A 15,948-nucleotide genomic window follows, 5' to 3' on the forward strand; every position below is an offset into this window, starting at 1 on the left:
AACGGCAGTGAGAGGGAGAAGGAGGACAACGGCAGTGAGAGGGAGAAGGAGGACAACGGCAGTGAGAGGGAGAAGGAGGACAACGGCAGTGAGAGGGAGAAGGAGGACAACGGCAGTGAGAGGGAGAAGGAGGACAACGGCAGTGAGAGGGTGAAGGAGGACAACGGCAGTGAGAGGGTGAAGGAGGACAACGGCAGTGAGAGGGAGAAGAAGGACAACGGCAGTGAGAGGGTGAAGGAGGACAACGGCAGTGAGAGGGTGAAGGAGGACAACGGCAGTGAGAGGGTGAAGGAGGACAACGGCAGTGAGAGGGAGAAGGAGGACAACGGCAGTGAGAGGTTGAAGGAGGACAGGGTGAAGGAGGACAACGGCTGTGAGAGGGTGAAGGAGGACAACGGCAGTGAGAGGGAGAAGGAGGACAACGGCAGTGAGAGGGTGAAGGAGGACAGGGTGAAGGAGGACAACGGCAGTGAGAGGGTGAAGGAGGACAACGGCAGTGAGAGGGTGAAGGAGGACAACGGCAGTGAGAGGGTGAAGGAGGACAGGGTGAAGGAGGACAACGGCAGTGAGAGGGTGAAGGAGGACAACGGCAGTGAGAGGGTGTAGGAGGACAACGGCAGTGAGAGGGAGAAGGAGGACAACGGCAGTGAGAGGGTGAAGGAGGACAACGGCAGTGAGAGGGTGAAGGAGGACAACGGCAGTGAGAGGGAGAAGGAGGACAACGGCAGTGAGAGGGAGAAGGAGGACAACGGCAGTGAGAGGGTGAAGGAGGACAATGGCAGTGAGAGGGTGAAGGAGGACAACGGCAGTGAGAGGGAGAAGGAGGACAACGGCAGTGAGAGGGTGAAGGAGGACAACGGCAGTGACAGGGTGAAGGAGGACAACGGCAGTGAGAGGGTGAAGGAGGACAACGGCAGTGAGAGGGAGAAGGAGGACAACGGCAGTGAGAGGGTGAAGGAGGACAACGGCAGTGAGAGGGAGAAGGAGGACAACGGCAGTGAGAGGGAGAAGGAGGACAACGGCAGTGAGAGGGTGAAGGAGGACAACGGCAGTGAGAGGGTGAAGGAGGACAACGGCAGTGAGAGGGAGAAGGAGGACAACGGCAGTGAGAGGGAGAAGGAGGACAACGGCAGTGAGAGGGTGAAGGAGGACAACGGCAGTGAGAGGGAGAAGGAGGACAACGGCAGTGAGAGGGAGAAGGAGGACAACGGCAGTGAGAGGGTGAAGGAGGACAACGGCAGTGAGAGGGTGAAGGAGGACAACGGCAGTGAGAGGGTGAAGGAGGACAACGGCAGTGAGAGGGTGAAGGAGGACAACGGCAGTGAGAGGGTGAAGGAGGACAACGGCAGTGAGAGGGTGAAGGAGGACAACGGCAGTGAGAGGGTGAAGGAGGACAACGACAGTGAGAGGGTGAAGGAGGACAACGGCAGTGAGAGGGAGAAGGAGGACAACGGCAGTGAGAGGGTGAAGGAGGACAACGGCAGTGAGAGGGTGAAGGAGGACAACGACAGTGAGAGGGAGAAGGAGGACAACGGCAGTGAGAGGGTGAAGGAGGACAACGGCAGTGAGAGGGTGAAGGAGGACAACGGCAGTGAGAGGGTGAAGGAGGACAACGGCAGTGAGAGGGTGAAGGAGGACAACGACAGTGAGAGGGTGAAGGAGGACAACAGCAGTGGATCTACTGAAGGTTTGACCACCACCTGCCTCCCTCAGGTCAACCTTCCAACAAAAGATGACTAATCATAAACTATGCCCTTTCTTACTGTATGTTAGTTACCCAGGTTATACTTCAATCAAACTGGATTGTTTTTGGGGACCAATCTTAATGCCTGTGTCCTGGGCAGAATGGTGTGCATGTTCCAACGTCTAACGTTCTTCGGATCCAAAACAAAAGGCAGTAAAGGGGGGTATGGTGTCAGCAGTGGGATCAGAACACCAAATTCGGTTTGTAGAAATTAAAACATAATTAAAACGATGGATTCTCACGCTATACTGAAAGGCAAACCACTGAGTGAGAGCCAACAGGCAATAAAAATAAAACCTGTCACTTCAATAAAATGGCTTCTCTCGGATATGTTGATATTGGGTTGACAGGTGAATTACAACTGGAGTTTAAAGAGTTTTACACAAATCAGCTTGGACTGATGATCAGTTAATCATGATTCAATAACAAACGACAAGACCTCTCCAAAACAAAGGCTCTTGCCTCGCCCAAGTAGCAGGCCTTTAGAGGTCACAGGATCTTGCCTCGCCCAAGTAGAACATTTTGTTACGTTACAGCCTTATTTTGAAATGGATGAAATAATTTCCCCCCCCTCATCAATCTAGACACAATACTCCATAACGACTAAGCAAAAACAAGGTTTTTCAAATTTTTGTGCAAGTTTTTTCTCGGGTACATCCTGTTTCCAGTGATTATCCTAGAGATGTTTCTACAACTTGGGAGTCCACCTGTGGTAAATTCAATTGATTGGACATGACTTAGAAGAAAGGCACACACCTGTCTATATAAGGTCCCACAGTTGACAGTGCATGTCAGAGCAAAAACCAAGCCATGAGGTCGAAGGAATTGTCCATAGAGCTCCAAGACAGGATTGTGTAGAGGCACAAAACTGAGGAATGGTACCAAAAAAATTCTGCTGCATTGAAGGTCCCCCAAAACACAGTGGCCTCCATTATTCTTAAATGGAATAAGTTTGGAACTACCAAGACTTTACCTAGCGCTGTCCGCCCGGCCAAACTGAGCAATTGGGGGAGAAGGGCCTTGATCAGGGAGGTGACCAAGAACCCAATGGTCACTCTGGCAGAGCTCCAGAGTTCCTCTGTGGAGGTGGGAGAACCTTCCAGAACCATCTCTGCAGCACTCCACCAATCAGACCTTTATGGTAGAGTGGCCAGACGGAAGGCACTCCTCAGTAAAAGGCACTTGACAGCCCACTTGGAGACACCTAACGGACTCTCAGACCATGAGAAACAAGATTCTCTGGTCTGATGAAACCAAGATTGAACTCTTTGGCCTGAATGCCAAGCGTCACGTCTGGAGGATACATGGCACCATCCCTACGGTGAAGCATGGTGGTGGCAGAATCATGCTGTGGGGAAGTTTTCAGTGGCAGGGACTGGGAGACAGGTCAGGATCGAGGGAACAATGAACGGAGGAAAGTACAGAGAGATCCTTGATGAAAAACTGCTCCAAAGCATTGTCACCTTCCAACAGGACAACGATCCAAAGCACACAGCCAAGACAACGCAGAAGTGGCTTCAGGACAAGTCTCTGAATGTTCTTGAGAGGCCCAGCGTCATACCAAAGAAGACTTGAGGCTGTAATCGCTGCCAAAGGTGCTTCAAGAAAGTACTGAGTAAAGGGTCTGAATACTTATGTAAATGTGATATCAGGTTTTTTTTAAATTATAAATCTGGAAAATAATTCTAAAAACCAGTTTTTGCTATTATGGAGTATTGTGTGTAGATTGATGAGAGAAAAGAACAACTATTTAATACATTTCAGAATAAGACTAACAACAAAATGAACTTTCTGTATGTACTGTATGTGGGTGAGTTGTGGACATTCCATTTACAGCTACAATGGCAAACAGACATAGAGGATGTTTACAATGAACTTGAACAGGCGGTCCATTATTTTCTACGCTTTTTTATACAGTGACACACAATGTGTCGCCAGGAGAATGTCCTACAAGAGTTACAAAACATCTACCGTTTTCTCATGGAGTCAAGCTACAATGCCAGGATACACATATGTTGTTTTCTTTTGGTTGATCTAAGAAGGAAGATAAAGAACAGAGATACATTTGTCCAGATCGCAGATGTTAATTAGACCCAGTACATACATCTGTATACTACATGTATGCCTCACTATTGTGCTCCTGCGAGAATAAGATAAATATATTATATAATGGTGCCGTGTGCAATGTTTTCACCAGAAAACATTCAATGGAAACGGCTCATGATTCTTTTTGCTACTGTTCAAAGTCCATACTCTTCTGTGATCGCTGACCCCTTTGAGATATCCAACTACACTACACAATACAATAACACGGTCTCTGGGAATTCAACCCGTCCGACGGAAACATAAGACAATGAACGACATCACAATGAATGATATCAAAGCTCTTTGGTTACTTCACCGTAGGGACCATAAGACAATGCGATGTGCGATGATGTAATCCGATATTGCCAAGTGTATAAATGACCTTGCGTCCATTGTTCACTCATATCAAATTAAGAATGAAAATCAATGCAACCGAGGCCCTTTGAGCTCTGATTAAAAGTTGACCAGCCTGGTCTTTAAAACACCATGTGTCATGCAAGGCTAAATTGGCATGGACACTATGCTCTTTAAACTTGTTGACCGGCTGGGGCTGAGACAAGTGTGCATCGTTTCAGCTGCAGCTTGTCCACAACGTGTGGATGCCATAGGAGGGTCAAAGTGTTAGGAGTAACATTGGCATGTGCTGTATGCCCATAAACATGCCACTCATAGCAGTATGGGAATGCCGCTGCATCGCTGTGGTGTCACCATCTGTCTGTTCCTCCAGCACATGATAATAACGGGGAAGTAGCCTCACAGTGTCAGGAGAAAAAAAACCTGACCGTTATATACGGGACGGGTCCAGTGCCCTTGAAGCTGCCATTGCACAAATGTGTGCTGACATTGGATGTGTGTGTGTGTGTGTGTGTGTGTGTGTGTGTGTGTGTGTGTGTGTGTGTGTGTGTGTGTGTGTGTGTGTGTGTGTGTGTGTGTGTGTGTGTGTGTGTGTGTGTGTGTGTGTGTGTGTGTGTGTGTGTGTGTGTGTGCTTATGTGTCTGTGTGTGTGTGCTGTAAAAGATCCCTCCCGTGGACGAAGGCACACAGTTCCAGTAGGAGTGTGTAGGGAGTTGTGGGTCACACACTGCCAGTAGGAGTGTGTAGGGAGTTGTGGGTCACACAGTGTCAGTAGGAGTGTGTAGGGAGGCGTGGGTCACACACTGCCAGTAGGAGTGTGTAGGGAGGCGTGGGTCACACACTGCCAGTAGGAGTGTGTAGGGAGTTGTGGGTCACACAGTGTCAGTAGGAGTGTGTAGGGAGGCGTGGGTCACACAGTGCCAGTAGGAGTGTGTAGGGAGGCGTGGGTCACACAGTGCCAGTAGGAGTGTGTAGGGAGTTGTGGGTCACACAGTGTCAGTAGGAGTGTGTAGGGAGGCGTGGGTCACACAGTGCCAGTAGGAGTGTGTAGGGAGGCGTGGGTCACACACTGCCAGTAGGAGTGTGTAGGGAGGCGTGGGTCACACAGTGCCAGTAGGAGTGTGTAGGGAGTTGTGGGTCACACACTGCCAGTAGGAGTGTGTAGGGAATTGTGGGTCACACACTGCCAGTAGGAGTGTGTAGGGAGGCGTGGGTCACACAGTGTCAGTAGGAGTGTGTAGGGAGGCGTGGGTCACACAGTGTCAGTAGGAGTGTGTAGGGAGGCGTGGGTCACACACTGCCAGTAGGAGTGTGTAGGGAATTGTGGGTCACACACTGCCAGTAGGAGTGTGTAGGGAGTTGTGGGTCTTTCATCCAGTCACATTACTATTTAGGGAGCAGAGAGTGCAGGAGGACCCCACACAAACACATCTATCTTGGCATAACTGTGATTTGACAAAGAAATATCAGCTAGCTATCATTAGCTATCATTGCTGACATTGGATGTGTGTGTGTGTGTGTGTGTGTGTGTGTGTGTGTGTGTGTGTGTGTGTGTGTGTGTGTGTGTGTGTGTGTGTGTGTGTGTGTGTGTGTGTGTGTGTGTGTGTGTGTGTGTGTGCTTATGTGTCTGTGTGTGTGTGCTGTAAAAGATCCCTCCCGTGGACGAAGGCACACAGTTCCAGTAGGAGTGTGTAGGGAGTTGTGGGTCACACACTGCCAGTAGGAGTGTGTAGGGAGTTGTGGGTCACACAGTGTCAGTAGGAGTGTGTAGGGAGGCGTGGGTCACACACTGCCAGTAGGAGTGTGTAGGGAGGCGTGGGTCACACACTGCCAGTAGGAGTGTGTAGGGAGTTGTGGGTCACACAGTGTCAGTAGGAGTGTGTAGGGAGGCGTGGGTCACACAGTGCCAGTAGGAGTGTGTAGGGAGGCGTGGGTCACACAGTGCCAGTAGGAGTGTGTAGGGAGTTGTGGGTCACACAGTGTCAGTAGGAGTGTGTAGGGAGGCGTGGGTCACACAGTGCCAGTAGGAGTGTGTAGGGAGGCGTGGGTCACACACTGCCAGTAGGAGTGTGTAGGGAGGCGTGGGTCACACAGTGCCAGTAGGAGTGTGTAGGGAGTTGTGGGTCACACACTGCCAGTAGGAGTGTGTAGGGAATTGTGGGTCACACACTGCCAGTAGGAGTGTGTAGGGAGGCGTGGGTCACACAGTGTCAGTAGGAGTGTGTAGGGAGGCGTGGGTCACACAGTGTCAGTAGGAGTGTGTAGGGAGGCGTGGGTCACACACTGCCAGTAGGAGTGTGTAGGGAATTGTGGGTCACACACTGCCAGTAGGAGTGTGTAGGGAGTTGTGGGTCTTTCATCCAGTCACATTACTATTTAGGGAGCAGAGAGTGCAGGAGGACCCCACACAAACACATCTATCTTGGCATAACTGTGATTTGACAAAGAAATATCAGCTAGCTATCATTAGATAGGCTAACCAGCTGCAGCTAGCTATTATGCTAGCTCGCTGCTGTCAGCTTGGTAAACACAAGGTCAGCGCCGGCTTAACTTTCTGTTCACTTCTTCTTCTCTACTTTAGCCCAAATATAACCGAACATAACCAAATATAACCAAATTAGCTATTGTTTGGTGTGATGGAATGGCAAAGACACACCCCAAAATACCACCCACATGAAACCACACCCCAAAGACAACTCTTGTTTGCCTTCAGTCATGGCCGCTAGCATCTTTTAAAATAGCACGGATGAAAAACGAGGCCAAATCAGGAAGTGCAGTTCTACTTTAAAAAAGTGAAAAAGAAATGACAGAGGAACAACACACCTCAGAGACAGACAGATAGATAGAGAGACAGATAATGAAAGAGAGAGAGAAAGAGATAACGAGAAAGAGACAGGGCATCATCTCCCTCACAGACACATTTATCATTCTCCTCTCTATCCACCTCAACAGACCAGAATCATACTCCAATCCTTCATAGCTCATCTGTGGAATTAGACATGACTAGACATGCATGTCCAAGTCACACACTTACCCCACGCAAAGGTGAGATAAGAACTCGTCTCTGAGAATGAGCCTGTTGGCGTGACTGTCTCTTGTGTGGGAGCGAAAGGGGTGAGAGGGCACTAAGACGTATGGGCAGGAGTCAACTATCTTTAGGAATGTAATCTCCTCTGGTTGAAGATGAGCTGAGCTGCACTCGTTCAACACTAGCGACGCCTACCCATTCTTAACATCAGCAAAGCCTTGTGCTGTACACAGCCCAGGCATATTTCTGAGCTAAATACAGTGTGGGAAGAGAGGGATAGTTCTAACACCTCATAAACCAATGCCCAGCCCCCTTCAGCACCTCATGTTGGTGCCTATGGCGGTAGAGGTTGAGTTACTGAGGATTCAATGAGAATGTGAATAAATAAGTGCCCATATATGTTATATAACATATAACTGCCCATATACACCATCGTCTAGGGTTCTGGGCAGGGTTGAGAGTGGAAAAGGACATGGAGACTGAGAGGATATGGTGGCGGTGCCAGAGGCGCCAAGATAACTGACTCAGCAAGTCATCTGCCAACGCTCCGGCTTTGATGTCTGTTAACCCTTAATGGCTGACATGTTGAGGGTGTTGGAGTTGGCTTTTCAATGATGAGTCATCTTATGAGTCACTGGACATTGTTCTGTATAATTTAGAACCCTCGGTGGAAAGGAACCCAAAAGGGTTATACCTAGTACCAAAAAGAGTTCTACAAAGGGTTCTCCTCTGAGGACAGAGGACTTTCTCCTATCGATTATCATCAACCACAACAACACATGGTAAAAAGAGTTAAAGATTTGATGATCGGAAATTCATAGAAATGGTTAGATAGAAGGACCACTAAGACATGGTTAACCAAGACAGATGCTGATTGGAGTATTTTGCTAAGAGTATTTTTTTTAAACAATTATTGTGGTTCAGGAATCATGTTCTCCACAGCCCGTTTATTGAACTATTTTTGTTGCCATGTTCCCCATCACACCCATGACGTATCAGAGAGATTCACTGATGTACAGTAATCCATTTAAATGATACAGTATAATAAAAAGCATCCTATTATGTGGTCTACTAACCAAGTGCATTACTGGAGACAAGTTTGTTGTGGTCTGATTTGAAAGTAAAAATGGACCCAGAGGCTCCAAACATTTGGGTGACTCAGGTTAGACAACCAACATCTTGATTTATACCTTGTGTCATCTTAAGGGTAAAACAAATAACCCACCACTATGTGTAACAGCAGAGAAAACCCCCTAAATAATATTTTTTCAACTTGAAATTTGATGACTTTTCCTAGAGGGTACAAAGATTGTCTAACACGGAACCCAAACCGTCTGCGTGCGTGCGCCATCGTGAATACATTTATTTTGTCCCCCCACACCAAACGCGATCACGACACGCAGGTTAAAATATCAAAACAAACTCTGAACCAATTACATTAATTTGGGGACAGGTCGAAAAGCATTAAACATTTATGGCAATCTAGCTAGCTAGCTTGCACTTACTAGCTAATTTGTCCTATTTAGCTAGCTTGCTGTTGCTAGCAAATTTGTCCTGGGATATAAACATTGTTATTTTACCTGAAATGCACAAGGTCCTCTACTCCGACAATTAATCCACACATAAAACAGTCAACCGAATCATCTCTCGTCCTTCTAGGCTTTTTCTTCTCATGACTTAATATTGCGATTGGCAACTTTCATAAATTAGGTGCATTACCGCCACTGACCTCGTTCGTCTTTCAGTCACCCACGTGGGTATAACCAATGAGGATATGGCAGGTGGGTACCTGCTTCTACAAACCAATGAGGAGATGGGAGAGGCAGGACTTGCAGCGCAATCTATCTATTTTATCCCTTGGCAACGCAGACGCTCGTTGGCGCGCGCGAGCAGTGTGGGTGCAATAATTGAATAATATAGATTTCTACATTTATTTTTCAACGCTCGTGCACGTGACGTGAGCAATGTAGTCAGCCTGTTAGGGTAATATTTGACCCGGCAGTTATAAAAGAATTTACACACCACAAAAACCACAAAGACACACACACACACACACGAGAAATCGAGATTGTGTGCGCTACTGATTGAAATCAGACAAAACTAATGTGCAGCATCTCCCCTCCACGACCCCACACATGACTCATGTTCACAGACAAAATGTCTGACAAAATAAACATTTATTGAAAGCATTGTTTACTAATGGGGAATGCAGTCAGAGGCTATAAAGGTGCTGCAGATGACAGTCCCCCCAGTTCTCTCTTTGCTGAAGCCATGAGTGCACGTTTCAGTGCTCAACAGGTCGTAGATCTGATTTTTTCAGATGTCCAGGAGGAACAAGAGAACAATGATTTAGAAGAGGAGGAGGTATCTGAAGAAGAAGATGGGGAAGAATACAACCCAGAGCACGATGCATCATCTTCAGATGAAGAAGAAATAACCCAAGCTGAAAGAGACATTTTTGAAAAAGAACAGCAAAATAACATGGTCCTTGTCACCATATGACAACCAAGGCAGGATGGCAGCACAAAATGTCATAAGGACCCCAGGGCCCACAAGACATGCAGTTGCCCAGGACATCGCCTCAACATTCTACATGTTCATCACACCAGCCATCTAAAAAAAATCATCCTGGAGATTACAAATTTGGAGGGTTTCCGTAAAGATGGAGACAACTGGAAAAGGATGGATGAGATTGACCTGCATGCCTACATAGGGCTGCTAATCTTAGCGGGTGTGTATAGGTCCCGAGGCGAGGCTACATGTAGTCTCTGGGATTCAGAGAGTGGAAGGGTGATTTTCCATGCCACGATGTCACTGAGTCTTTCACACTTTCTCAAGAATGCTACGATTTAATAACCGTGAGTCAAGACCTGCAAGACGTGTGAGAGACAAACTGGCGGCCATAAGAGAGGTCTGGGAGAAGTGGGTGGAGCGTCTGCCATACCTCTACAACCCTGGGCCTGAAGTAACAGTGGATGAGCAACTGGATCCATTCAGAGGTACATTTTTAATTTCATATCTGTAATGTAAGTGATTTTCACTGTTAATTTTATTATACACTGCTCAAAAAAATAACACATCCTAGATCTGAATGAATGAAATATTCTTATTAAATACTTTTTTGCTTTACATAGTTGAATGTGCTGACAACACAATCACCCAAAAATTATCAATGGAAATCAAATTTATCAACCCATGGAGGTCTGGATTTGGAGTCACACTCAAAATTAAAGTGGAAAACCACACTACAGGCTGATCCAACTTTGATGTAATGTCCTTAAAACAAGTCAAAATGAGGCTCAGTAGTGTGTGTGGCCTCCACGTGCCTGTATGACCTCCCTACAACGCCTGGGCATGCTCCTGATGAGGTGGCGGATGGTCTCCTGAGGGATCTCCTCCCAGACCTGGACTAAAGCATCCGCCAACTCCTGGACAGTCTGTGGTGCAACGTGGCGTTGGTGGATGGAGCGAGACATGATGTCCCAGATGTGCTCAATTGGATTCAGGTCTGGGGAACGGGCGGGCCAGTCCATAGCATCAATGCCTTCCTCTTGCAGGAACTGCTGACACACTCCAGCCACATGAGGTCTAGCATTGTCTTGCATTAGGAGGAACCAAGGTCCAACCGCACCAGCATGTGGTCTCACAAGGGGTCTGAGGATCTCATCTCGGTACCTAATGGCAGTCAGGCTACCTCTGGTGAGCACATGGAGGGCTGTGCGGCCCCCAAAGAAATGCCACCCCACACCATGACTGACCCACCGCCAAATCGGTCATGCTGGAGGATGTTGCAGGCAGCAGAACGTTCTCCACGGCGTCTCCAGACTCTGTCACGTCTGTCACGTGCTCAGTGTGAACCTGCTTGCATCTGTGAAGAGCACAGGGCGCCAGTGGCGAATTTGCCAATCTTGGTGTTCTCTGGCAAATGCCAAACGTCCTGCACGGTGTTGGGCTGTAAGCACAACCCCCACCTGTGGACGTCGGGCCCTCATACCACCCTCATGGAGTCTGTTTCTGACCGTTTGAGCAGACACATGCACATTTGTGGCCTGCTGGAGGTCATTTTGCAGGGCTCTGGCAGTGCTCCACCTGCTCCTCCTTGCACAAAGGCGGAGGTAGCGGTCCTGCTGCTGGGTTGTTGCCCTCCTACGGCCTCCTCCACGTCTCCTGATGTACTGGCCTGTCTCCTGGTAGCGCCTCCATGCTCTGGACGCTACGCTGACAGACACAGCAAACCTTCTTGCCACAGCTCGCATTGATGTGCCATCCTGGATGAGCTGCACTACCTGAGCCACTTGTGTGGGTTGTAGACTCCGTCTCATGCTACCACTAGAGTGAAAGCACCGCCAGCATTCAAAAGTGACCAAAACATCAGCCAGGAAGCATAGGAACTGAGAAGTGGTCTGTGGTCACCACCTGCAGAACCACTCCTTTATTGGGGGTGTCTTGCTAATTGCCTATAATTTCCACCTTTTGTCTATTCCATTTGCACAACAGCATGTGAAATTTATTGTCAATCAGTGTTGCTTCCTAAGTGGACAGTTTGATTTCACAGAAGTGTGATTGACTTGGAGTTACATTGTGTTGTTTAAGTGTTCCCTTTATTTTTTTGAGCAGTGTATATTGCTGTAATATCATTGATTTATGTGATTGTTTTTTGTGACACGGATACTAATTACTGATAGTAATCTCTTTTGTCAAAAGGTCGCTGTCCTTTCCGGCAGTATATGCCCAGCAAGCCAGCAAAGTATGGCATCAAGATATGGGTGGCCTGTAACGCACAATCCAGCTACGCTTGGAAAATGCTAGTCTACACAGGGAAGCCGACCAGCGGAGGCCCGGAGAAGAACCAGGGGATGCGGGTTGTGCTTGATGTGACAGATGGACTGAGGGGGCACAATGTCACGTATGACAATTTCTTCACCTCTTATGAAGAGGAAGATCAGCATGGTTGGCACAGTTAGAAAGAACAAGCCTGAGCTCCAACCTGCACTCCTCTCAACAAGGGGGAGAGAGGCCTTTACAGCTGGGAAAGGCACTTTCAAAAAAGGAAGCGCCTTGCCCGCACAGCAGCCTCTGCAACGCTTGTGAAAGCTATTCAGGGAGCTGAATCTTGTCCTTATCCACCTGAGGCTGCAGCTGGGGCATGCAAGAGGAGGAGATGCCAATTCTGCCCCCCAAAGAAGGACTGTAAAGCAAACACTATGTCCTGCATATGTGAGGAATATATCTGCAAAGTCCATGCACACACACTTGTATACTGTCCTACATGTGCTAATTAGAGTTGATTGATTTATGTTCTTCACGTTTTTGTTTTGTATCTATTACCTTATTTTATTCTTATTTATTGTTGTTGTTTATTAACCTTGTGGGTGGGGGAAATGGTTAAAAAAATGTGAGAAGACTAGTATTTTGTAGTTGAATTCCTCATTGTACAGTATATAAGAATATATCACTATGTTGCCAAATAAAGTTCAAGACTGTTATTGTTTCCCTTCAATAAAATGCATTTAAAACTACTTTTTGCACATTTCTGATACTTTCTTAGACTATACAAGTGCTCTCTTGCCTAAAAAATGTATGTTTACACCTATGCAGTACCTTTAGCAATAAAAATAATAGTAATAATAATAATAAACCTCTAATTTAGGAAAGAAAACAATTATGACGGGTGTGTTGTAATAAAAATGAGTGGTGTCCACTGATTAAATGCATTCTTTCTGCATTGTGAAGAGGGAAAACCCAGATATTTACAGTTTGTGATGAATGACAGGTTGTTTCTTCATGCAAAATAGATTTGGGGTTTAAAATTCAATTAAGCTGCTTTATTTTAGGGGTTTAGTGAAGGCAGGTCATTTTTGACCCTTAGGACAAGGGGAGTATGATAAGAGTGTCTGCTAAATGACTTAAATGTAAATGTAAATGTTAAGACTACACAAGGGTTGTTAATGTCTGCGCTCTGTTGCTGTCCTGCTGCCAACCCACGGGGGGAGCATACTCTGTGGCTGTCCCGCTGCCAACCCACGGGGGGAGCATACTCTGTGGCTGTCCCGCTAACAACCCACGGGGGAGCGCGCTCGGTTGCTGTCCTGCTGCCAACCTACGGGGGGAGCGTGCTCTGTGGCTGTCCTGCTGCCAACCCACTGGAGGGTGCAGACTTTCAACAGTACATCAAAATAGTAATGCAACAAGGAAATTCAAATGTGTTTACAAATGGCTAGAATCCGGGCCTAGCGTGCCATAGTAAGTTAGCTAGAATGAGGCTATAGCATGCTATAGTAGATTAGTTCTGAGAGCCAAAGGAAGGCCTGGTACTGCTGTGTATGCTGTGTTGGAGATTCTAGTGTCATTGTTGTCATGTTTACATGTCCTGGGTCAGCTGATGCTCTACTAAATACTGTAGTCTACTACACAACATTTCCTCAAGAGGCTTTAGTTTCTTACTGCATCGGTCTATTCTCTTTGGGTTATTTTGACACTGACAGGACATACTGTACACAACACCATTTATTCACCAAGTTCTCTCCTTAACGGCTTTGTAATCCGTAGACTGCACTGATCTTGTAAGTTGTTAATTGTCTGGTTGATTAATTTGGTACTTGACTGGTACTTGATATGAAACTCACCTTTGAAGAAGCTCTTCACCTTCAGGTAGCCGACACTGATGCGGAGCACAGAGAGTTTGTCCAGGCGAGAGCGCACATCCTCAGGGAATGGTAGGAGGCCTGTCAGCCTGTCCAGCTCCCCGTTCAGCCGATCCCGGTGGCGTTTGGATGGGTTCGACTTGACCACATCTGGAGCAGGAGTTTTCTTGCTGAGGGGAAAGGAGACAAGATCATTATGGTTAGTTAGACCATAGGTACTTATTGTGCTGATTGTAAATTATTACAGTGGTCTCTGTAGAAGGAAATCTGATTGTAATCGTTATTGTTGAGAGATGATGTACCTCGTTGTAAAATGAATGTGTATACCAGCATTACAGGTAAACAATCTTTGGATGACAACACTTTACTGAATGACAACACAACAGCAACAAAGACTGGACACATCATAACTTTAGACAGCTTAGCCACAATATGGGTCTATGACATAATGCTATTATAGCTCAATTTCATAAGCTTGTAATGCTTGTAACGCCTGGCAAGAGTGACATCCACTGAAATAAGAGGCCTGAAGCATGGAAGAATTTCCTAACACTGAAATAAGCATGGGGGAACAGGACATTTTTAAAACCATGCTACAGAGGGTAGTGCGTACAGCCCAGTACATCAATGGGGTCAAGCTTCCTGCCATCCAGGACCTATATACTAGGCGGTGTCAGAGGAATGCTCCAAAAATTGTTAAAGACTCCAGTCACCCAAGTCATAGACTGTTCTTTCTGCTACCACACGGCAAGCGGTACCGGAGCGCCAAGTCTAGGTCCAAAAGGCTCCTTAACAGCTTCTACCCCCAAGCCAGAAGACTGCTGAACAATTAACCAAATGTCCACCCGGACTATTTACATTGACCCCCCCACTCTCAATTTTTTTTATTTCATTGTTGGTTAAGGACTTGTAAGTAAGCATTTCACGGTTGAATTTGGCACATGTGACTAATAAAATTTGATTTGAACCAAGGCTGAATCACTTCAGTCACCCTGGCTAGCAGACCCTGCATGAGTATGGCTTCCTCTGAGTTGGGTTTATGACACACGCTAATAAAAACATGAATAGTTTCGAAACCCAGTGAGCAATAGTGGTGCACCGCTTACAGTACTGAAACTCCAGCTTGAACGCAGGAAAGACGAGGCAACTCGTAAACATGACTAATAAACACAGTGAAGCACACTGTTTTCTAGGTGAATCATCATACATTATTAGCCTAAGGAGATAGGAATCAGTGAAGGTAGTCGCAGCACCTGAGGCCAGAGGGATTTCCTGCTTTGAGGAGAAAAGCATACAAAGCGCTACAGTCCAGCTGCTAGCATATACTATACAAGAGGACACAGGGATCGCTTCTCTCTACAGTTTCTCCAAGACTAAACTTTCTGCAATGCAAAAAGCCGGTATAGTGAAAAAAATATGTAAATAAAATGAACAGCTGTTAATGTCAACAAATAATGTCTGTAAACGTTCACATCTATAGAATAAACACAATGCTCTTTTGTAAATGTTCACTGTCAAAACCGAGTATTTTCAGGCACAACGGAGGCTATCAGAGGTCTTTGTTTGTTTTGCTCCCTGTGGTATTTCACTTCACAGGCAACTGGGTGATAATGTCTTGGGACAACTCTTGTTGAAGGCCAAGGTCAAGTTTATGAGTCTCGTGCAGACACATGTCATTAACTGCAAATCAGACACACGTGCTCAGGCTTAAGCCAAGCTTGCTGGGACCGTAGTCCGGAGGCTCTAACTCCCCTCGCCCCACTGGAGCAAGAACCCAGGCTCATTTCTGAACTAAAGTGGATGACTTCAATACACCATTTCACTTTTTCAAATGTGGGTTAAGGGTTGGGGGACTGGCAGCTGCTATTTATCTCAAGGGCATTGTTTAAACGGCATCTGTTTCAAAGTTTGAAGTTTAAGTTTATTAGCAACATGCACAGGATACAACAGCTGTAAAACAGTATAGTGAAAATGTTAACCTTGAGAGCTCTTTCCCTACACTGCAGTGATAGTAATAATAATAAAAGAATAATAGAAAAGATAATTAAAATAAAAAACACACAACAAGTACGATATAAGCTGAAGAAACACAA

General features: G+C 46.6%; 1 protein-coding gene across 1 annotated transcript in view; it reads right to left on the minus strand.

The window, feature by feature from the left end:
• The window catches only part of LOC139538999 (aryl hydrocarbon receptor-like), a 104,998-nt gene that overhangs the window by 68,281 nt on the left and 20,769 nt on the right, over positions 1-15,948 (minus strand). Inside the window, exon 2 of the mRNA XM_071341643.1 lies at positions 13,838-14,025. Coding sequence (XP_071197744.1) covers positions 13,838-14,025 — 188 coding nt within the window. The remainder of the gene's footprint in view (positions 1-13,837; positions 14,026-15,948) is intronic.

This window comes from Salvelinus alpinus, chromosome 14 (assembly GCF_045679555.1).
Source record: "Salvelinus alpinus chromosome 14, SLU_Salpinus.1, whole genome shotgun sequence".
Classification (NCBI taxonomy): Eukaryota; Metazoa; Chordata; class Actinopteri; order Salmoniformes; family Salmonidae; genus Salvelinus; species Salvelinus alpinus.